This window comes from Lissotriton helveticus, chromosome 12 (assembly GCF_964261635.1).
Source record: "Lissotriton helveticus chromosome 12, aLisHel1.1, whole genome shotgun sequence".
In the NCBI taxonomy this organism is placed as follows: Eukaryota; Metazoa; Chordata; class Amphibia; order Caudata; family Salamandridae; genus Lissotriton; species Lissotriton helveticus.
In genome coordinates, this window is record NC_136073.1 from 20,996,478 (window position 1) to 21,021,238 (window position 24,761).

General features: G+C 43.3%; 1 protein-coding gene across 3 annotated transcripts in view; it reads left to right on the forward strand.

Annotated features, from left to right (window-relative positions):
* ANKLE1 (ankyrin repeat and LEM domain containing 1) overlaps positions 1–23,061 on the forward strand; it is a 29,720-nt gene extending 6,659 nt beyond the window's left edge. For 2 of the 3 annotated variants that reach the window (XM_078669138.1, XM_078669139.1), the window contains exons 4-9: positions 9,642–9,756; positions 11,562–15,122; positions 15,240–15,402; positions 17,318–17,477; positions 18,323–18,452; positions 19,082–23,061. In XM_078669138.1, the coding sequence (XP_078525264.1) occupies positions 9,642–9,756; positions 11,562–15,122; positions 15,240–15,402; positions 17,318–17,477; positions 18,323–18,452; positions 19,082–19,254 (4,302 nt within the window). In that variant the 3' untranslated portion in view covers positions 19,255–23,061. Of the gene's footprint in view, positions 1–1,426; positions 1,551–1,709; positions 1,941–9,641; positions 9,757–11,561; positions 15,123–15,239; positions 15,403–17,317; positions 17,478–18,322; positions 18,453–19,081 lie in introns of those variants that run through there. The other variant, XM_078669140.1, reaches the window with a different exon arrangement.
* Positions 23,062–24,761: the final 1,700 nt, after the last annotated feature.

The following is a 24,761-nucleotide window of genomic DNA, read 5'->3' on the forward strand; positions in this document are numbered from 1 at the left end:
GCAAGTCAAATGCGGCGTCACACTGTTTACTCAAGCTCTCCGTGTTGTGTGGTAATGTAAATGCAGCCCTCCTCCGAATGATGTGTGCATGTTTGTAGACTTTTGCTGTACTTGATTGGAACTGCGAAGACATGGAGACCCTTTGCAGCATTGGTCAATCATGGCTTCACATGCTCAAATAGTCTTCTTCTCTTGGTGCTTTTCAGGCCAGGCTGATCTTCTTTTTCTGGACAGACGCTTCTTCTTCAGGGCCAGACGGGTTTGTCCCTCCCTCAGCAGGCAGGCCTTTCTCATTGGACCAAAACCCGCAGTGCTCAGTGATGTCACTTAGAGACCAAGGAAACATATGGAGCATTCCACAAAAGCTTCCTTACCAGAACTCTGCAGGGGTAGCCAAACATTGTTCTGGAATGTATTGTATCAAAACATTTGTGTTGCTCTTCACTCCTGAGAAGGCAGTGAAGGACCTCCATTTTTAGGTCGCAGCTAGAAAGTGCTTGCGCTGCCTTGAAGAGTATGTTGTATTAAGTATGTGGACTTCAGCCCGCCTATAGTCTTCCCATTTGCTGGCACCATAGTCGCACTCATATTCTTTCTGCCCATTTCTCCATGGCATGCACGCGTCATGCCTCTTCCTGTGTTTTGCCTTCCTCAAGAGCATGGGCCAATTACTACTATCCATTCAATGTTCCCATTTTAGGAACTATTTTAGGAGGCACTTCTCTTTTTTTTTTTTTTTTTGATAAAGAGCGCTTCACACGAGCGCTAATGTTTTCACACGCTCAGAGTGAAAGCTTGCAGACCACGCACACCACATAAAGCAAAGTGAGCTGAATCCCTGACCTCCACATCAGCAATACTTTTCCCCAGAGAAGTCCAACACTCCCCCACTGTACCCTTGAACATACCCAAGCTCTGCATTTCTGGTCTTCTCTCCAAGCGACATTTGGTAACCACTGACGTCACTTCCACAGCCATAGGTTCCGAGACATCTGGGCTCTCAGGACAAGCTTGCCTACAGCACCCCTTTGTAAAGTACACAAACTGAGATAAATCAAGAATAGCAACTATTAGGTAATTAATGTTGAGACATTTAAAATGTTTGTTTTATTTTTATAATTGTCTACAACTTCTTTTTTATAGCAATTCAACTGCTAGCACCAAAGCTGTTAATGAGCTTTCGTATTTACTTTTTGTGATCAATGTTCACCATTCCTGATAAGAAGATGGAGCCCTCAAATGCATACTATCCCGGCTATTGACTGATCCTCCCTCCCAGTGTTGTCCTTTGTCTCTAATGACTGCATGATATTGCTGCTTCAGTCCTGAGTTATAACGTGCCATACACATGTAGTTTCAATGCATTTTCTCATGAGAGTTGCAGTTTACTAAGAGCTTGTTTGAATGTTAGGCAGCTTTTAACCAGACTTCATGAACCGACGTTCCCCGCGTGGAGACAAAGTGTTGTTGCTTTAGATATTCTCATGTCCGTGAGTAGAGGCAGTAATATGAAGAGAAATGGGGAACAAGAAAAAGAGAAAGAAGCCAAGGTAAGTAAAAATTGTATGTGGTGCTTTATTCTCCTGTTGGTGAGCTGCATTACTTCACTTGCTGTTTCTGTCTGAGCTGCATTAAGCCCAAACAGAGTAGGGAATTCTAATAACTTTGCTGGCCAGCTGTCTCTTTTTATGTCACCCTGTCTCTTTTAGGGTGTCTTCATCACCCAGCTGGTGCACAATGCCGAATATCTTGACTTTTTACTCCTCGCACATAAAGGTGTCAAGAACGATTATTAAGGAGGTAGTGACACACGGAAATTGACCGGGAAGTCTTGGGATGCTGCCCATCAGACCCTGCACACTGTGAACATGAGGTGTGAGGCAGAGGGACCAGTTTTTACTTAAAAGTTAAGTAAGAGGAAGGGCCTGCAGCAAAAAAAGGTGCAAGTGACAATGCAGTTTAGAAGCACATGTTCCTATTGTAGTCTTTATTCGACACCTGCAGTGCTGAAGCAGTCGTAAAACATTTAATGCAATTAAGGTACTATAAGAACCCAGTTGAATTCATTTCTGTTCCGCTGTGGAAGCCAAGATCAGCCTAGGAGTCTCTTTTTAGGTCTCGGCTAGACGGCTCATGTGCTCTCTCAAAGATACTGTTGTATTCAATATGTAGGCTTCAGCCCTCCCATAGGCTCTCCGTTTTCTGGCTCCATCATCGCTTGCATATTGTTTCTCCCCCCTTGTCCATGGCATGCACGAGTCATGCCTCTTTCTTTGTTTAGCCCTCTCAGAGAGCATTGACCAATTGGTACTATCCATCCATTGTTCCCATTTTAGGAACTGTTTTGCCAACAACTTTTTTCTTTGTTAAAGAGCACTTCACACGAACGTTCATGTTTTCACTCGCTCTGAGCTCCGTTGCTGTAAACAGGCCGATAAATCTTGTTCGTATCTCGTCACATTTGCTGTGTAGTCAAGGACCAAGGTCAACTATTAGACGCTGTTTTCCGAGGGCTCCTCTTAACTCTCTTGAATTGACAGACTGATTCCTTGCTTGAGATGTGTACTGAACAAGTAATTTTTATGACTAACGTTCACATTTGCCACTGCTTCCAGACATTCCCTATTCAGTGGGCAACAGCCAAGATAAATACCCTGGTTGCTTATTAGCCTGTTCACAAATGGTAGGAATTTTTATGTCGGTTTAACAAGTAGCATGGGCCTTGGTTAAAGACCTTCCGATGCTTCAGTAATTGCTTTGATTTTTAATCAGAAGTGTACACTAAAGCCTTTCAGTGTGCAAACCTTGGAAGAAGATTCGTCCAATGAATGAGGCGGCCACTTCTGCAGCAGGTATTGTTGTTACTTCTGGGGCGATTGGCTTCATATTTTGCGGGGCAGGATATTACTTTCTATCCAATTCGAGGCGTCATCCGGTAGTTGAGCCAACCTTATCTCTGCAAGTGCAACCCTTCAGCTTGTCAGTCGGTATAAACGTTTTCGATTGGCTCCCTCTGCCTTCAGTTTTTAAAACTTGTAAGCAAAACAGAAGGTAGTAGATATTTAAGACCAGTGGCCGAGGGATACATGGTAAGTTTGTAGTTCGGGACTCTTGTTGACATTCCAGTAGTGTGGTTGTTGGTATTTGTGGCTGCATGGAATATATGGAAATATGGCCATGCCACGCAAAATGTGGTTACCAAGCGTATAGTATAGTAGTGTGTACTCTGTAACCTTTTGGTCTATGGTGATTGTTATCCCTTTGTTTTTCTCTTTTAGTGCTCCCTCGTTTTTTAAAAATAAATATGCATTACTACCAATTCTTGACTTATTCTCCTTTTTTTTGTCTACCCAATACATTGCCAGCGCCATTGGTTTCATCCAGGGATTTAAAAGTAAAAGTATTGTCGTGTACTGCGAACCTGCACTTCTTTATTTTCAAAACCCAGAGTACCATCACTTCTAGACAGAGTTGCAATACTTTTATTTGGAGAGTGATGCCACTTTTCAAAAGCAAGGAATTATTCTATGCCAGGATACCTGCTTTTTTTCCATTTGAAGCAATGGTTTGAAATAACTAAGTGCCCTCGTTCCAGTACTTCCTCAACTCATTACTTGTGCTACAACCTTGCACCTACATGCTCTTGATAGACCTAGTCTTTTAAACCCACTTTCGAAACAAGAGAATCTCAACACCCCTCACTCTCGAGAGTCCTCTCTTTAACTTCCAACCCAATGGCTTTCCATGTGCCTTTGCACAAGACTCACAAAGGCATGTCCTGCCTGCACTCTAAAATCCTGTGAACCCCTACTCTCCCTCCTACCCTCCACTATAACACTTGCCTGGTTCCTTCTCTCTTCTCATCCCATCGCTCTTTTTGACCCCTCTCCTCTCGCACTTCCTTCAGTTTTCCCTCTCATCCTCTGTCTCCCTTTCTTTTCTTATATATAGACCCTTTGATGCCGCAGTGCTTTGGCCCGTTATTCAGTTTCAGCTACAAAGGGATACTCCCGATAGAGAGAGGGCTAAAATACATTAACATTGACAAAGCCAATAGCTCTCATATTACTGAGACTTATTGGCTTCGTCATGCTTGTTATTAGTTCCTGGTGGCCCTTTCGCCAGGTGTATGGTTCGAAGGGTGTTGTATGGGATAAGGCCTGTGTGGTAGATGTGAGTTGAGGTGCATTGGATTACGAAGAAATGCTCCATACATGGTGCAGGATAATTGCCAGCACATTTGTATGAAGTGGTGTGGAGAGTATGAGAGTGGGCGCGGCCCAAAACTGCCGCAGACCATCAACCATTGCTTTTTGCATAGATTTGGAGGTATAACTGTACGACTCTCTGTGAGATACGTCAGCATATTTAAAAAAATCTCCATGCGGTACCATAGTTCCATAGTGTATGGCTTCTCATGCAATTTAGGCTGATTATGGCATAGTTGCAATTTGTCCATCTATGCCATTAAAAAGAGTTTGTAATCCTTTAGAAAACTGTACTGGAGCACTAGCTTATATACTGTCTCCATTCCACTGGAACACGTGGGAAAGAATATATTTTTCAAAATACACTCCTATTAAGGAGAACAAGAAAGGGCAATAATGTTTTAAATGTATAAAACATGCAGAGCAATTTCTTGTATCACTAGGTTCACGATCAAACTAGTAGTTTCAATTGGTCATTCAGCGGTTCAGATCATTGCCATGGATAGCCTTATCCTTTAAAAAAAAAAAAAACGAACTAAACCGCAGACCGTATATAGATTTCTATACCTCTGTCATTGCACCCACTTATTTCAATGACACCCTGTCATTTTTACATTTTAAGCTTAAATTCTTGCTGACTGGTTTCGTTCGCCCTGCTTTAGCCACACGTTTCACATACCTTATTCAAAATCTATGAACTTATTATAATGTACTGCAATCGGTATTTTAAAAATAATATATATTTGTGGGGCATTCTAGCTTTAGAATGCAACAGTAATAGGAAATTCATCTTTAGTCACTTGTAATATACTATGTCACCCGAACTGCACTGGAATCATTTGACAGTGGCCGAATGGATGAATGAGCAAGTATATGGATAGAAGAATAATGGCCAATCGCACGAGTGCTTAGGCATATAACTGCCTGGGGGCATCATTAGGTCAGACGACATATTATTTGCCTCTCTTATGGTCTGCATGGTTTATGTTGAGCAAAGAAGTGGTGTTTTTAAAAAAAAAATGTATTTAAAATGTGTAAAATTTGTATTTAACAGGATTTTGTGCTATGCATTAGTAATGCAATTTTTTGTAGTTTTATATTTGTAAAATCCTTTCAGGGCTGGTAATATTGTTAACATTTGTTATTCCCAAGTATTTGTTATTCCCAAGGTCAAAACATTAAACTTTGTTGGCTTATACATCATCGTCCGCATCTGGTGTTTACAATGACACATTGTTTTTAATGCCTTCCAGAATTCGAGGTGATTGTCATTACTAACTATTCAAGGAGTCATTGTGTTCCATGAAGGGATCCTTTGGGATGGAGGTGCAGTCAATAATGGCTCATGTTTGAGCTCAGCGTTTTTGTGTAACAATGTGTGATGTTGTTGTTGCCGAACAAGTAATCCCGTCCCTTGGTGATCCCTCTGGCTAAATGGAGCCAGTGAAGGGGAAAATAACCTGATGTTGTGTGTCAGGTTGAGCATCGTTTTGGCAACCATGTTACGAGTTCCATCTAGTTCTTGATTAGTTAACTGTTTATCAAGTGACGTCTGTCCTTTACTGCCACAAAGACTCAGTGGCGTAACACAGACCCCCGCAGTGCGGGGGGGCCCCGCGCTCCTGGGGGCCCCGGCCGGGCCCCCCTCCTCACTCACGTCATAGAATATACACTAAGTGTGTGTGGCTCTAAAATGCTAAAATGTTGCGCAGCGCGGGCCCCGGGCCGGCCGGTGGGCCCCTGCGACACAGAAGTGCGACTTTTGAAATGGGGGGGGGGGCGGGGGCGGCGCCGCGGCCCCCGGCGGGCCCCTGCGAGTGTTTGAAAATGATGCCGGGGCGGGGGCCCCGGCCGGGACAGTGTGGGACAGTGCAGTGGGACTGGGGACTGGAGCAGCAGAGTCTTCAAATGCGGGGCCCCAGCCGTCGGGCGGGCCGCCCCGAGTCTGAAATGGTGCTGTGCATTGTGCACCGTGTGCGGGGCCCCGAGAGAGCAACAACTGAAGTCCGGTGGGTGGGGGGGGCGGCCCGGGGTGTGAGTGTCTGAGTGAGTGAGTGTGGCAATGCACCAATGCACTGCATTTATTACTTGTCCACAGTCTTGACCGTTGACCCGCCACTCCACTGCCTGGTCTCGAATCTATGAAATGGCGGACAGGGACAGAGTAGACTTTCCTTCAGTTTCACTTTCCATTCCTGGTTCGGCCGCCGCGTATGCGCGTGCCGTGTGGGGGGCGGGCTGCTGGTGTCTGGTGACCCAATGCCAGGCATCCGGCCCCGGGCCCAGGGGTCCAACACTGTCGGGCGGCCCAATAAGCACTACGGTCAGGTGTGACTGAGGTGTGGACAGGGGCAGGGGGCGCGCACGCACGTCGCATAGCCATAGTGTGATGTGAATAAGTGAAAGTGAAGACCGAGAGAACTGAACAACGAAGTCGAACTTCGAAGACAAAAAGCGGAAAGCCAGGCCCGCCCGCCCACGCTCAGCCTCAGGACTCACTCGAGTGTGTGTGTGTGATGTGACTGACTACCCTCCAGTCTCCGAACCGGCGAACTCCGAAGTAAGTCCGTCACCGGGGCTGCTGCTGCCGCAGCCTCCAGGCTCCAGGGGTCCTCTTGCCATCACCTCCGAATTGCACTGACTGTACAAGTCAAGAACATGATTAATACTTTTGATATGAAGAGGGCAGGCAATATAAGATGTTTGTACTGTAACTTGACTGGAAAACATGTTTTAGCCAAATGTATTGTAGGCAGGGACTGGACGGAACCGTTTTCCCCGAGGCTCCGAAAACTAGGGTGCGTGCGTGTATGCAGTATGGGAGAGTCCATAGGAAAGAAACCCCAGGCAAAATGCAATTGGTGTTTACTGAATGTTGTGGGCACTGGGCAGGCTACGGTACATACCACGGGCTACGTGGTCTGGAACTGAGGATGAATTGAATTCCATGATATAAACGTTAAAAGAAAGAATCTTCAGTCTTCTAATCTATCTGTATTAATTACATGAACAGCACTTTGGCGACGTATTCGTGCGCAGAGGAAGGCCATTCACAAAGCTTAACTGGTCTTCTTTCATTTATTTCTGCATTTGGTTGTTAAAATGTTAGAAATTGAGTGAAATCTTGGTGCAGACAGTATAACTATGTTTACAAATTACAAAACAATGATGCAATACTACCAAAATATCTGCCGTATCATGCCGCATAATTTGGCTTTTCTCGCAACACAATTTAGTCATCCATGCCGAATAATTGGGAGCTCCACTGCCGCTTAAATCCAGTGCCCCTGTCCTAGATGCAAGGCAGAGGCCGCTGCTCATTCACAGTACATAGCAAGCACATCATGCATGGCAGCAGAGCTGCGCAGCGCGTACTAACACCCAAGGAGATGAGGCGAGGAAGGATCATTTCAGCTTAAGCTGCCTTTAGTGCGAACTCGGAGATAGCCAGGGCTTTAAGTGGGCCGTCGCCGAGTCCTGCCTGTGCTCAGCTCCGGCGGTAGTTCTAAAAAGCTGATGCTGAGACTGTCCCTAATGGGCTCTTTATTTTTGTCCACTCTCATGGTGAAAAAAATATTATCTGTGCAGCGGGCAGCGGCACCACCCTTCAAAGAGACTCCTTTAGTTCTTTCACAGTCTAATCATTTCAAAATGGAAGCGTTTTCGATTCTGTATACGGCAAACCCATAGTTGATGCTACTTTTATATTATGCAACTAACAACCATTTGCAAAGCCAATAGTCCTGGTCTGTATGTGAAATGTTACTTCTTGTATTGTATTATATATCCGGATGCAATGATAGAAACAGCAAAATACCAGTCGGGCGGCACACTATGCTAAGCACAGGTTTTTAGCTTGGGTGTTTTTAAGCCACGCCATTAAATACATTAGCCACGCACCTTCGAGGCACCCCCCCCCCCCCCCCCCCAGTTTTTTCATCCCACTTAAAGCCCTGTTACATGCAATTTACATTTTGCTGTGTGTTGCACAAAATTACATCCTGCCTATAGCCTTTCGTTTCACACTCGTACTCCTGAAAACTGTCACATAAATCACTTAACTTTTCTTTCTCTTACTACAAAGTGAGAGGAGTTTGTAAACACCAATCCCCATGTTATTCCTGCAACTATACTGCTGATCCCCTTTCCCTCTGGTGCCTTTTTCTGTGACAGTGCGTTGATGCTTATTGGTGTTATGCGCTTTATAAATTCAGATTGAAATGTTAAAAAAATATAAACAACAGTTTGTTAGAAGACCAGGCCTGACATTTGACCTCTATCTTTGAAGCGCAGCAAATGTGACCAGGTGAATTCAGAATTTAAAGGGTTCTTTATTTATTGCTTGGACTTTTATGACCCACAAAAAATCGGTCTGCAACCCACTAGTGGGTCATAACCCACAGCTTGAGAAACACTTTTCTAGGACTTGATGTGGAAGCAACTATTTTCAAACGAAGAAGTGCAATTTTCACACCGATTAGTTTGCAAACAAGCGTGCAATTTGCAATGTGACCTATGTACTAATAAGTCGCATCCAGGCAGGTTGTACGGTCATAGGGGGTCTCAAAATGACCTGCATCATGTCATGAAGATTAATTAAGCAGGTTGCAGTAGTGACCCTTGTGACTGGCGGCAAATGCAGGGATGAATGCCTGTAAGGGACAGCAGATCTCTGTCACTGCATATGCAGGGCAAAGTGGAACATGGTGGGCCGCGCCGCCGGGGAGGCATGGTGGGCCGCGCCGCGGGGGGGGGGGGCCTCCATGTGCTTTGCAGGGGGACCCCCTCAAGTTTCGTTACGCCACTGCAAAGACTTCCAGGATTCTGCACTTGTTGATCTGTTTCTAGATATTGAGAATATAAAATACCAATACACTGAATTAATGATGAATTACTCACAGTAGTAACTGTTGCTCTAACTTTGAGGGTTCTCCACCCTCATTGGCAACACCTGCCAACTCCCATGCGTCCCCCAACCCCGCCTTTCTACACATTGCAGTTGGTGACGTATTGAACACATGGGTATTATTGAGACCAAATTAATGAGATGTGGGTGATGTGCTGTAGGTTGACATGCACATGCCATATTTCATTCCGCCACCTCACACATTTTATAGTGTTACTGCGAGCTTGCCATCCTTGAGCGCAGATCACGATTACTGTTGACCATTTCTGTGGCCTCACCACAACCCTCCGCACCTTCACAATTGATGCTGGACCCAACTTTAAAGGTGGAAATTTGGGTTGGTCCTGTGGGTATTTTAACATGTATCCCGTCATTTTAAAAATGTCTACCTATTAAGCACATAACCCGCTGAGAGATTTTACCAGTGCTTGACTCCAACACGCTAACTGAAAGGACACTATGTATTTTTTTTACCGTGAAAAACCATTGGTTTGGGACTAAAGTTTGTCTTGCCTTTTTACCTAAAGGATGGAAACTGCGCTATTGACCTGGCCATTGAGCAGGGAAATCGAAGATGTGCCCTCATCCTCCAGCATTACGATCATTGCAGCAGCCCCCCTAACCTTAATGGCATGTGTGATGGTAAGTTCCAAAGCCTTCTGTGCCTTACTGACATGTATACCAGTGAGGTTCAAATGTATCTATCCTCCAAGTGTTATTGGCTAGACAAGCCTCTTCATAAATGGAATCCGTTTTATAACGTCTAAGTTAAACCCTCTGTGATGAATTCTCTTATATACTTTTCAAATGGTTTCAGTAATATGGGAAGAACAAGAAAACAGTGGAAACATGTACTCTGATTTCCCTGATGTAGACATCTACACATGCCCAATTTAGTAGCTTCGTTAGAGCGCAGTAAATTTCCCTGTGATTTCTTTTATTTTTATGGCCACCAAAAGTGGGAGTGCGAGGACTCTAATCAGCGCTTGACTCAAATCATTCCTTTCTAGGTCTAATTTTTTAGCCAAGACCTTTTCTTGTTTTATCCAAATTCTTGAAAAAATAAAAGCACACAAACTTTTCAGTGCTCTTCATACATTGATGTATTCACGTGTCATTTACTTTGATTGCATTAAGCCATCCCATCTTTTGGAAATAGTTCACCCCATTTCATCCTTTGGTTATGACCACTGCAAGAGGCAGAATATATTAAAAAATATATATATTTTAGTGCCTGGGCTGGTGGGCCGGTGTCTTGTTTAATTTCTTGTACAGTTGTGCAGTTCCATTTCAGAATGGTTCAAAGATGGCTGGCCCTCCATGCGCATGCCTTACCATTCCCAAGTAGCTATTTGTGATTGATTTGTAATGAAGTATAAAACACAAACATTCACATAGCTCCCCATGCATGCGCGTGCAAGAGCGACCATCTTGTAATTGTTTTTGGTATACTTGATAACAAAAAACTTATGATGTTAGTGCATGTGTGCACGGACAGCCATCTTAGAATGTTTTTTGCCAAAGTATAACAGAAACTATTATGAGATGGCAGCTTGTTCATCTGAACACATGAAAATGCATACATAGCCAGCCGTATTTGAGTGGTCTTACTTGTACCTCACTAAACCTCTTCAAACAAAATACACACTGGCAAAACCAATAGGTGAGAAGCCAACACCAGACCTTTTACACTCCATCATTCTTTTTGAGTCCTCTGGGAGAGAGGCATCTTTCCAGACTTAGATCCCGCATAAAATGGAGAAGTCCCTGTCATGCCTTAGATACTGTGCGGTGTAAAGATTCTTTGGAAAAGACATTAGGTGTAGCTAAGGATTGTTACACTAAATGCCTCCGCTAAAGCGGGAAGTTTCCTTTTTCCACTGATGACAGAATGAGGAAGGGGGACAGTTATTTTGTGGAGCCAGGCACAGAGCTTTGTTTTCAACCAGGAAGTCTTCCTTGATTTCGAAATGCCCCCAAAACAATGTTGCTATAAAATATAGAGGGTCAAGGCTTTTTTCTCCCTATTAGGAAAAAAAGACCATGAGTATTTTTTTTTGTTTTTTTACGTTTACTAAGAATTTGTATTCAAAGCAAAATTTGTTGTCTTTCAAATTTTTCCTCAGGAGTGGTCTTTTTTTTAATCTTTCCTTATTTGAAGCATACACCATCTTGTTTTGATAGCAAGGTCTCTTTAAAGATAATATTTAATGCTAAAGATCAGCATTGTATAAAAGTGAAAATCACAGGCCTGTGCTTTACGGATCTGATTTGGGCGATTTACACTTTGCGAGTGTCTACAGAGTTCACACATTCTTTAACTTTCTGTGTAGTTTGCTATCCTAGTCGTAGAACTGTTTGGGGAGATTGAAGTTGCTTGCTTGCACCCTGGGAAGTATAGTGAGTCTTTGAGGCTATTAGTAACTGGATGCTTGTGTTCTTTACAGATGGATATCTGGAGGAAGAAGACAGTAATAACACCACGGAACTCTCAGAAACGCATGCTATAAGATACTCAGATGTTGGCCCCCTGAATAGCACCCGAATGTCCCTTCAGTGCACCCTTCCCAGCCGACCAAACCTGAATAGCCACCTCAGCGACACGGTCATCGCTAGTCATAGCCAACAGCCAAGTTTTGTGGAAAGCCTGCCAGAAAGTTTGTGTCACTCTGATGTTTCAGTATCGTCTGGACTCCAGGTGCCTCCCCTGGGGACAGAGCCTAGTTTACCAGTGAACTCCGATAAACCAGCCTCATATCCATCTGAACAGCTTTTTGGTGCTCATCCTCTAGTTGCCCACCTTAGTGTTGTAAACACTGTGCGCACATTGAATTCTAGACACATTCCTGCCAGAGACGATCAGTCAGTCAGTGTCTCAACACAACAAATCGCCTCAAGTATCATTGACAGTTCAGTAAAACGTGACTTGACAAATGCCTCTCAGAACATTAGTACCTCACCAACAGTGTTCACTGGACCCTTCTCTGAATGCAGTGGCTACGCTGAGGCACATCATAACACCACCGATTCCTCAGCCGGTGGGGAGCCCCACACACCCTGGGAAATATCTGGAGTCTGCACTTTGAGTTCCACCTCTGAAGGCAGCCACTCTGCCATTGACACAGACACAGTGTTGAAAACCTGCTTTCGAGGCTCTTTCTTGACACCAGAGTTTAATAAAAGCCAAGGTCTGGATGTCACGTCACCATATCACATCTATGTATACTCACGTGAAAACTCTGAAGCTTGTGATTTAGAGAAAACCATGCTAGATCCAAGGCTCACCACAGATGATGACAGATGCTTGCATTCGGATTTACATGATCAGAGCGTTAGCTCAAAGAGTGATCATTACGACAGCTGCCACAGCGAATGTTATGTCAGCACAGGCGATGCTTCTAGCTACGACAGCAGCCACAGTCAACACTTTGAAGAAAGCGAAGCCGATCTTGCTTCGGAGACTCAACAGGGCGCCTCTTCACTCTCAGGAAGTAAGAGCAATGTCCATGAGAAAGACCCTGTTCTTTGTAAAGTGGATTTTAATACTCCCAAGTGGCATTCCCACCCAGGGCATGACTTCACTCCACAGGATGTGCATGTGATGTCTGACACCTCCCCACTCACATATATGTTTGAGAAAGAATCTGAGATCTGTATTGCTGTCGAAGGAGAATATACAGAAGGTTTTTCTTGTTGTGATGGGAATCGACAGGAAATACAAACTGTATGTACAGCACCTGGAGAGTCTGAAAGTGGGAGTGAGCCCCAAACTACAGAGAGAAATTTCTCTGTAGCAGATTCTGCTTCTGCAGTGAGTGGAAGGAAAGGAAACCCTACAGTTACCCCTGTTTCACAGGAGACTACTTCTCCTGCTTTACAGGAGAATACTGCCCCTGCTTCCCAGGACAATACTGCCCCTGCCACACAGGATGCTTACCCTGCAACACATGATACCCATACCTCAGTTGTCTCCAGTCGAGACGGTGTCCTTGTTCTTAAAGACTTTGATATGTCCGCACAATTAAAAGCTATGATGCTTTCCACAAAGAAGTACAAGTCATCTCTTCTTTCTGAGCATTCATTGACAGAACGTGCTCAGCCAGGGCAAATTTCCAATGGGGTGCTGGTTATGGGAATGTGTGGCAACAGTGTTGATGTTCAGGAGGCCAGTTCCACGTCTGAGGAGGAGATACATTGTCAGAATCCAGATACCTTGTCAGTGGATGTGTACCTCTGTAAAAATGGCGCTTCTCTAGATGAAAGATCTGGCACATTAAGCAATAATTTCCAACAAAGTGTACTGTTGGAGCGAGAGCAACAACAAGGGAATCCAGTTGTTGACACACTGCAAGGCGACTATTCTTCAGGGCAGGATGCCTCTCCTGGAAATGCAAACTATGCTAGCTTGTCTTCAGAGCTCAGAAGGATGATGGTTGCCACTAAAATGGCGCAGTCGCCTTCGTCCCAGCAAAGCAAAAGTCCCTGTTATATTACGCCTCGAACGAAGAGCCGTGTTAATTCGTCCTCATCCCGTAACAGCAGCTCTTCACTTTTTGATGAGTCTTTAGAGATGCCTCAAAGGGGTCCACGGATTTTCAGCCCATTTCGAAGATGTAAGTCTCCTCGTGCATGTGGTGGAATGACAGATGCCAGTTCCCAGGATGAAAGGCCTCTTTCCCAAGATGCAGGACTCTTAGGACCTTTTCCAGAGTCATCTACAAAAGAACCGGAAGCACACAGCTTGGACGATACTGTAATCATTGACGAAAATGTTGTGCCTCTAGGTACATTGTGCTGTAAAACTGGTGCCCCAGAGACTAAGGAGGATGTGTCAGAAAATCGAAGCTCTGCTTTGTTCCTTGACTCGCGGGGCAAAGGAGAAGGGGGGTGTTCTGGGCTTGATCATCTCAGTCAAACAGTGATGCTCCGATCTCAGGGAATTGGTCGAAGTGTGGAGAATCGGCTTGAGGACTCCAACCCAACATTGCTGCTCCGATCTCCGAGCGCTGGTTCTAATGGAAATCATTTGCTAGCCGATTCCCCTGCGACAGCGCTGCTTCGATCACAGGGTTTTGTTGGATCTGGGGGTAATGAGCCCGATGACTCTGATGCCACAGTGCTGCTCCCGTCTGGTGGAGTTGGGGGTAATGAACCAGACGATACCATTCCAACCGCATTAATTAAACCTCAGGGAAACTGTAACTTCACCGATTTCTTCACTGATGACAAATCTTCCTCGTTCACAGATGAGCGCATGCCCTTTGCTGTCCATACTGCCAGGCCACTAATTTCTCCACTGATTGCAGAACCAGACAGCAACATGTCGGATAACACTTGGATGACAGAAGATGGAGACCACTCTGGAGCTGCTCCTCATCTGGGTATGGGCAGTTTGAAGTGTCTCAATGCTGAAATTGGACCAAATAAAAGCAGGGACATATGTCACAGCACGCTCTTGTATCCTCACATTTCTTCAGAGGAGGAAGGATCACCTCTCAGGCCAAGGTACAGTTTTAGTAGATTATCCACTATCCGGCCTTCTCATCCGGTGTCCGCAGTGAGTAAGAATTTGGATACGTTGTACCCAGTTCAGGACTTTCCTAGTTTCACCCTGTCTCCCGGGGGACGCCCCGTGAGCACGAATGTGAATGAGCCAATTGAGTATCTGTACATGGACCCCGAGGAGGGACATGCATTGATAGAGCGGCACTACCCGTGCACAGACGACTCTACTCAGGACTCTACAAGCTCCAACGATACCATCATCTATGACTGGACGATTTACAAGAGGCAGCTGTCTGAGCCTAATGTGAAAAGAAAAAAAAACCTGAAGGTTAATGGCCACAAAATTTCACCTGAACTCTATAGACTTTCCAATGATGACATCATGGCAAAGCTGAGGGAATTTGGAGAGAATCCGGGGCCAGTCACCAGCTTGACCCGACGCGTCTACTTGGCACTTCTAGACAAGTTGATGAAGGATCCACAGACAAAAGGGGCTCAGTCAGGTAACATTTGGGCCATTGACTACATATTTTTTCTGGGTACAATGCTCATGTCTGTTGTTTTAATTTTTTCCCCATCTTTCTTTGCTTTATTTTTTTGGGCTACCTTGCGTCACTCAGAGTACAGTCCGGAGCTGACCTTGGCTCTGCGGAATTTTCATATTCCCGACTGCACAGAGGATGAGATGATCCTTTCCAAACAGTTTGACAAACCGGATAAGAATGCAAAGTGGCGTGAGGGCGTGCTGAAGTCTAGCTTCAATTACCTGCTCCTGGATCCCAGGTACCAGTCATTGCCGAAAGGTGTCGCAGTTATTCTAGGCAGTCTGTCAGACTATGCTATGACTGGCACTTCAGTTGCAGATTCACTTTGTATCAGGTTTTATTCTCTTGTTTTGTACAAAGCTTTGTTGAAATATTTTAGGTGAATGTTCATGAGTTTTTGGTAGATTAAAAATAAAATGTTAGTAGTGTTTGGAGCCCTTCAAATGAGTGACAGACCAAGCTAGATCTTTTTCTTGAGATAGGCAGAAAAATGTCTCTTGCTCTACTGAGAATAGCCCAAGTGTTGAAAGTATAACATCTACCAGTGTTTTCCATTCTAACCTGCTCTGTGGATTATTGTTAAACGCCCCTCCTTGTTTGTACCTTTAAAGCATTCATCCATTTCCTATAAACTCCCCCACTTTCGTTTCTTCAAACCCATTTGGTCCCCATTGACTTAGGTGCTGCTAAGACATGTTTACAAAACCAGATTATTTTCTGACCGCAAGTAAAGAGCTGTCAGTAGGCCTATGAGGTGTCATTTGTTATTAGACGGTGCCATTGCAGGTTTTGTTTCTTGGAGTTGTATCCACATTAACCAAAGAGGTGAAGAATTTAGTTGCAACAGTGAGAAATTGCAATCAAATAATTGATGCTTCTCTACTACAGATGAACTTGAGAGGTTTCACATGAACTGTATTTTGATGGAGAGTTGCTGACTGATGAATGTCTGAGTAAAGGCCTTTGAATTCCAGAGCATTTTGGCTAGTTTATTAGAATCTTGAAGGTCCACATGAAGAGGCTAGAGAGATTAGAGCTGTGCAGAGAGCAAGGAGAAAATTAATGAAATGCAAATGAGAAGATACCATAAGTCAGAGTTTGGAGAGATTTGAAGACATCATAAGAACCTCAATGTGAGGCAAACTGAGAAGGAGATTTGAACAAGGGAAGGCGAGGCAGGAGAGGTGTTGACGTATACGTGAACTGAAAGACAAAATGAATGGCACAATAGTGAATAAATTACAAAGAGCAGTTGAGATGGGGAAGAAGGAGTAAATGTATTTGCAGAAAATTGATAAATGACATATTTTGTAAAGCATAGAGTGGTCTGAGTGACAATATAGAAATGGGCCCAGAGAAAGAAAGGTAAACTTGCAAGATGTTTACAGGCAGAGAAAGAAATGGAAGAAGAGTGGATTGAAGGGAAAGAAAGGAAAGCACAGCATGATCACATTTCTTGCTAGAGAAAGGACTCTTACCGACTAATTGTATTTAGCAATTTTTAAAAAGTCTTTTTGACAGTTCCCTGTTTCTCAGTTCTTTTTGGGATCTTAAAAATTGCAACCTAAGGCCACTTGCATGAAGGTGGAGTCACTAAGGCCCCTTCATAGTTTGACCAAAGCCAATTGAAAATGTTTCTACATGGTACTCCATTGTTTTCTTATCTGCAGAAGTCTGGCGTTCTCAGATGTCAGCTCACCGCCATGTCCACACTTGAAATGTTTTTGCCTGTTTGTTTTATTTACACATGAATATATCTTTATGATGGCATATTCTGTGTTGCTCTTCTTATTAGTGTTTCAAAACCTCATATCCAGAAGCATCACTGTCTAGGATAAATACTGGCATGTGTTTCGCTCCTTGGAGGTTGTAACCCTGAAAACCCTTTTCAAGACTTTATTGATTACACTTTTGCTTAAGTATTTTAACGCATTTCGTTTTGGTCATATAGTCGCATCTCTTGTCCCAAAATGTTTGGTTTTAATTTTATTTTACTTCCTGCTCAATTCTTTCATGCTACGAGTCACGGTAGGATCTGATTTGATGTGATTTTAATAATTTTTTTCTTCACGTTCATTCTAAAACTTTCCTCATGGCTTATAAATCCGGTCCCTTGGTGTATTTTTGTTTCCTGTTCTCTGTCTTCCCTGCAGAGTGACCCGGAACCTGCCTTGTCGTTGCCTGAACCTGAGTCGGGCCGAATGTTTTCGTACCTTTGTCAGTGCTGTCTTTTATGTGGGCAAAGGCAAGCGATCGCGCCCCTACAGCCATCTATATGAGGCACTTAAACACTACAAGACCAGCACGAAACAGGTATGGCAACACTGCTGCAATCTGTAGCTGGTAGTATGGGCTTGGCAAACCGACACGTGGACTAGTTCACGTATCTGGGGGACAGTTGCAGCTAGTAAAGTTAGAAGAAGGAATTGGTTACAAAATGGTATGCAAATGTATCTCAGTCTTTTTATTGAGTAAGTTAATTGAGCTCTCTACAACTTTAAATATGAGATTCATGCGAAGAGGTTCGATATTGGGTGAGGAGCAATGGTCGGGCTTTATATATAATAGTAATCTATTGTTGAAAGTCTGGTTTCAGGGTGGGTGTCTGGGTGTTGGTACGATGACCCAAGGTTTCAGCTAAAAAAGGAAAGCAAGTGTACATGCAAGATGTAATTTGATCCATTTTCAAACATTTGGTTTCATTTTGTCTTGAGGCACAGGCAAAACAAATAATGTAGGGGTCAGCCTGTATAATATATAGACCATGGGTGAGACTCCTACACCTGTATTTCCCTGTCCGCATTTTGTATTAACTCTGATCTGTGAACAAAGAAAGTTCCAGAAATGGCAATCAGCATTTCTACATAAATTTATTATATCAGAAAAAAACACACTTGTTAAAACTATTGATATTTGCATAAAATTGTTCATAGTTTTCAATAAATGGCCTCTCAGTTTTTCTAATTCATCCATTCAAAAATTAATGCTGTATAACAGCCGAGAGGATCGTTGGTGAGAATTTCCTGTATCCTCGTCTATTTGTTATTCAGAAAACTGCACCTTTAGCAAAAGAAATAGGAGATGAGCTGCAATCACGTTGTTTACTTGTGTGCCTTAACTCTTATAACCTGTATCTCCATGCTGCCTTCTCTTTGCAGGCATGTTCAAAAGTGCAACATATCTTGGATATATGGCAGACGGGTCTCGGGGTGGTATCCCTGCACTGCTTCCAGAATGCTATCCCAGTGGAGGCATACACGCGGGAAGCATGTATGGTAGATGCCATTGGTATGTTATGAGTCACATTTATGGCAGTTTGTGACTAATGGGCAGAAGTGGCTTTTAGACACCAGCTCTCTTTGGTTTGATGCTACTTGGCACTCTTTTGTGTTTCTCTCATGGACATGTGAATCACATTATTGATGTTAACCCACAGCAGTACTCATTTAAATGTTTCCTGAATTTCTTCCTTGGGTATGATGACTTTTCCCATTTTACTCCCGAACCATTCTTTCTTTATTTCCAAGCACCACACCAGATAAGGCCTATCTCATAACCCCTTACATTAAAAACTGCCTCTCTACTCGGGTGTGCTGAATTCCTTCTTTATATTGATACTGACTGGGTATTTGGAGTCACTTCTGGCATCTTCTGTCTCTTTTCCAGACTTCACTACAACTCCATTCATCAGGGTTGCATGGGTATTCCTTTCCTTTAAAATCTTCTTCTAAACTATCTCCATTCGATGTTTCTCCCTTGGTACAGATGTAAAACAGGTGTGGTCTTTGACACAATTGTATTGAAAACTGACTGTTTCAAGCTTCATACCTATGCCACCCTTTGTTATAGGTATCTTTCCTGGCATATAAGCAGCTGTCTGACCCATTCTAACATGCTTCCTCCTCTTAACTCTTCAGGGATCAAGATGTTGACCAATCAGAAGAAAGGGAATTATTACGGCTACTCTCAGGATTGGCCGATGAAGCGGCGAAGGCAGCTTGGGGTGCATATGCTGCAAAGGGCAATGCAGATCTTTCTGGCCGAGGGGGAGAGGCAGCTGCGTCCAGCGGATATCCGGATCGGCCAGTGAGGGACAGGAAGTTTTGGTTTCTCCTGGTAGTCATTACTACGACTAGATAAGTCTCCTTCATCTGATGTCGGAGGAGTGTGCCTGCTTCCTCGGGAATAAAGGGATGTGATGCTCCACCTTTCAATGCCAGATGTCCGTGAAAGCCCAGCACAAAGTATACTGCATGCTTGCCGAGTCCGCTGCAACGGAAGAGCTTGGATGGCTAATCTGGAAGCTGCTGATCATGTTACTTTTGTGTGCTTTACGGATAGGAAGAGACCTCTTCCATAATGTGTGACTGACGGGAAATGATGGTCTTGGAATTCTGTATTCAGATTTTTGGTCATCCATGCTTGCTGCTCAATCTTCCGTGGAACCAGACAATCTTGACGTTCATAGTCTAGTGATTACGTGTTAAAAAGCAGCTCGCTTCTTTTCTGTGTGTCCTGGCGTACCGTGAACCGAAAATGTGAATCTGTTTAAAGGGCAAGATTTGTACAAACCTCACAAAAAGGAGTTCCATGACCCCATGTTCTCAGCATATCACACATTTTCCTCTTCATCCTCCTGACTGAGAAAAACTTGTAGAGGAATTAGAGGGTAAATGGACAAGTTCTCAAAGATGATGAAAGGAAGGAGCACATTGGAATGAATTTTTACTGCATTTGCACAATATTTTTATTATTTTTTACAAGCGTCTACCCTGATGCTGACAATCGTGAATAATGTTTTAATATTTATGATGACACTGCATATCTGCAAAGGCGATCTTGGTTCTCCATGGGCATTTGGAAAGACTCCAAATCACTTCTTGTGAACAAAACTTCAGAAACACTGGTACCACACCTCAACGAGGCAGGATCACCTCTTCTGTTTGTATTTTATGTATGTGGACCATAGACTTTAGAAACCCTGCAACACTTTTTTGTTGCAAGGAATGGCCTCCTCTTCAGCCTTTACATTCTCGCTGCACTTTGAGCATTGCTGTAAGAAGCCCTTCTTGTCTCTTCTCAGGGCAACCTGATTGTCCTTTTTTGTTTTACTTTCTGTGAAATGTTTAAATGTTTAGCTAGCTTTCAGTCTTCCTAGTTAAGAGGGTTTGTGGACTTGTTTTCTTAGGCTTATTTGTTTGCCCCTATGTCCCTTTAGAGTCAAAACTCAAAGACAAAACTTGTCCTCCTATGCAGTCCGCTCTATGATAGCAAATACAGAACAAAGGGTGACACCTGTGGCAGGGCGAGAAGGTGCAGGCCGCCTGCTTGTTTTCAGCCAGTGCCATACTATGGACTGCCCATGAGGTGTCACTGCTACACCATTAAACTTGCTTTGTCTCTATTGAAACTTTGTTTTCGCTGAACCAGTAGCCCAATGCTACGTACGATAAAATACATTGGTTGTTTATAAAACACTAATGTAGGCCTGAGGCCACCACCAAACCCTGCGAGTGGTAGAGGAAAAAAGGGCAGTGAATAAGCTGTAAGATAACAGCCTTGTAAAGAGAATGAGTGGCACGAAAACACTTGTACCAGACTGGCTCGCAATGAAACAATTGTTTGATCTGTAATACCTTCAGCAGGCCCCTCCTTACTTTTTTTGTTTGTTTTTAAGCCAACGTGGATTTTCATTCTGAAACTTGTAATTAACGTGTTAACATTTTATGGCTTAATCCCAGCACTCATAGGGCTGAAAAGCCTGGACTGCATCCTACACCATGAGGTTACTTGGCAGCCATGATGGGGATATCATTGTTCTATTCAGTATGTCTGCTATTGTACAGTCTACAGTTACGTCTCAGACCTGTAGGTGTACCAAAGCGACTATGTTCTTGCTGCATAGCTCTAGGAAGTATACTGTGCATCTTCCTGGTGGTTGTAAACCGAATAGGTGTCAAATATTTTAAAAACATGGATTTTTAACGTTTATGAATTGGAGGGAGGGAGGGCATTCATTTCAGATTTTCTGATAATCCACATTTACACAAATGAATTTATTGCCATGAATTAGGTGGTGCACATGGATGCCTAGCATGAATCACATGCCCCATGCATCAGTGCTGGTCTGCTTTTGGTGGACGTTTCTGTAATCTGATTCGAGTAAAGTCGTAGGAGTCTGAGAATCAAGCCTGGCTGTGATTTTTCTCTGTGCCTTTGTTCCTGGTTGTGATGTCAAGAAGCTGTGCATGAATGGCTTTACCATTAACCCCAACGAAATAGTTTAGTTCAGTATACAGCTCTGGAAAGAACATGTTCGCTCCCGCACTCACATCTTACTCGAGGCGTGGCATGTCCAGTGACTTCCCCATCAGGCTTGGGACGGTCTGTTTCGACGTCTTTAAAGGTCACGTAGAAGCTGCTGGCCTGAAAACCAACTATAAGTGGATACATCCATTTTCGAGCATGGCTGCTGTGAAATGTAAATGTACCAGTTAGTCATTTAGCTGCCTTTACTAGTGTTAAACAAACCTTCCTTCATGTTTCATTATGGCAAGGTGACCAGAAACTTCTGTCTGATCAGTTAGTTTATTTCTCTACCAGCCCTGTATGCTTCTCCTAAAATTACCATCAAAGTTCTCCGTAAACCTTGGATACAAGAGCAACTGAAATTTCTATCGTGACTGATCAACGGTCAGTGGAGCGTTGAGAGAATTTTTTCCTTTATACACACTGTGGACAAAGCAGCATTGAAATGAATTCTGTTCCACTGGATAGGAACATGCAGCTAAAGATTAGCAAACGGCAAATTCTTGAAAAGTGTCTCAAGGTAGAGGCCGCAGCTGTTGCAAAAAATCTGCTAAAATGAAATCTGCAAACAGCCACATGGTTTGAAGTGCACACATTCCTGATGAACCGATGCAAGGATTCCAATCGCCCGCAAGAAGTGCTAGTAACTCAAGTGGTGCTTGAAAACCTCTTCTGAAAAGGCAAAATTCCTTCCACCAAAACCTTTGTAGACTCAATGCCTTGCTTGGGAGTGTATAAAAGATCCATTCTTCAAAGTAAGCAGTTATGCACCTGTAACAGTGTTTTACAGCTTGGTGTCTGTTATAGTTCAAGATGGCTCTCAGCCATCCTTCCCATGAACAAGGATGGCAGAATAAATGGCCTTTTAGAGATCAGTAGAGGGTTACTCTTATCTATTGACCTTAACCACCTGACTGCTAGATGTATAGTGTTTTGAAAAGTATTAGAGCTATACTCTATCCAACCACCAGATGGCAGGAGTATGCCAAGCAGGTGAGTTATTGATGAATAATAAACTGAAAAAACAAGGTTTCAGGTAAGTAACTTTTTCTCCCCAGCCAGAATTGATGGACACCTTGCCTACTGAAACCAGGGTCGCACTTGTTTCGTAACCCCCCCCCCCCCCCCGTCTTTCTTTTATGTTTTTAATGTAATGTGATTGCTTCAGTTTCTGGCTTGGATGAAAGGCACATACCTCAGTTCAGCTTTGTATACTGGTCTGGAGACCTATGAAAAGGGAGAAGGATGTTAGGGACGTGGTGGTATCCAGTGTATGACATTCGCATTAAGCAGTTACCACTGCAGGATTACCTCAGTGGTGCACATTACGCTTGCACTTAGAGGTGTAGCAGTTTTATCAGGTATTCCCCGCAGTTGTAAACTGGGGATTTTAATCAACTGGAATATCATTCATTGAACGAATATTCAAGGTTTTGAAAACTAATGTTTCTGAAGATAAAAAAAATGAATGTACCGTTTTTTGCACTATGTAAACTCCTGGAGAATGTTGCTTGCACATATTTTTTAAAAACTACAAACCTTGCGGAGTAAATATGTTTTATATATCTAAATAAAAAACATAAACTGGCATTAGCCCCTTCCCCAAAACCTGTTCCGTTGCATATATTTGCTTCGCTCGTGTTAATTTTGTTTTTCTTATCTTTACTTTTGAGGTGCAGATGCGGTGGGGGGAGGGGGTGCGGATACAGGGCCTTTGTAAATACTAAGAATTGTTGTCCTTTCTCATTTCCTTCGGTTAGAGCCACACAGTGAGATGACCACGAATTACCTTGTTAGTAGATGCTTAGACTCCTTAAGTCTTTCTCCGACTCTTTGAAAGATGTACTGAATGCTCTGCTGCTGGTATTCGTTGCAGAATCTTGTCAAACAGTCTCACTTCTGGCTTTTTACTCATGTCTTCCATATAACCGCCTTTGTTTTGTTTGCTTTCTTGAAGTCGCAAGTGTACCTTTCAGACAGTTTCTCAGTTTAGCATTTGTAAAGTCCAACCAGTAAGACCCAACTGTTTTGTTCAGTCTTCCAAGCGCACTTTGAAGTAACTGAGAGCTTTGCCTACTGTTAAACAAGCATTTGCAATGCGATAGGTCTCACATTTGCGAGAGTTTAAGCTATTAGCATTGTAAATGCAATGCCCTTTATTTATGTTTTAAAAAACAAAACCTAAGACAGACATTGTCATGTACAATGCCAAAAGCTCAAATGTCGCGTAAATGCAAGACCTATTGCGTTGGGAATGTATGTTTAAATGGTTAGCAAAGACCTAACAAAACAAAAATGCTTACATTTCAACTAGGAATGCCATAAGCACCAATAAAAAACCTTAAGATGTCCGCTCCTCTGCAAAAAAGAGTACATCGTGCTTTCTGACTATTAGCTTTGCTTTTAGCTTTGCTCTCATTTATTGAGGTATGTCTTTATCACATACCAGGCGAGGCCTGCCTTTCCCTTCCTTTTATTCATTGGAATAGAAAATGCTCCAACATCTCTTGCGGGACAATTGTCTGCGCTATATAAAACCCCTCAAATATATAGCTAAATAAGAGGTTTCTGAATCATATGAGTTGCCTCCATTCCCATAAAGGATGTTTTGTTTCCTACTATAATAATTATGCCCCCTGGTGGGGGCAAGGCCTTGAAACTGATTTTGCGTCACCACAGATCCAACCCAGCAAGAATTTGATGCAATGAAGCACCTCGTTTTGTGATAGCCATTATAATTGGCTTAGGTTGGCTTCTAATGTACCAGCTTTCCTATTGTACCTGCATCATCCACCTAATTGTCAGGTTTAGGTATTGCCTGGGTTGGTGTTCTGATTTTGCTATTTTGGTAGCATTCCAGTAAAAAGAGGTAGTCTGTGGTGCATAGTGTATACTGCCCATTCCATGTTGCTAATGCCGTTCCTATAAGAAGGTAGAGAGGAGGGTTATCCAATATTTGGGTATCTTTCATAGATTCACAAGCCTGAATCATTACCCGTCGTCGAGATGGGAGTACCACGGTAAAATATAGAAGCAGTGCCATAAATAATACATAGTCTAAAATGGCCCAAGGCCCTCTAATAGCCTATCTATGTCCTTTTAAAAAAAGGACCAAATGTTGGCTTCAGCCAATCAGCTGTTAGCACCCTCTAGAACACTCCCAGCAGAGGCAAGTTCTTGTCAGATTTTCACCGCACATTGTGTGGAAGGGAGTCTCCCTAAGTGCTCCTCAGTTTTCTTCTAGTCAGAAAATCTAGACATCATGTCAGACAAGAAAGGCCTTTTCCA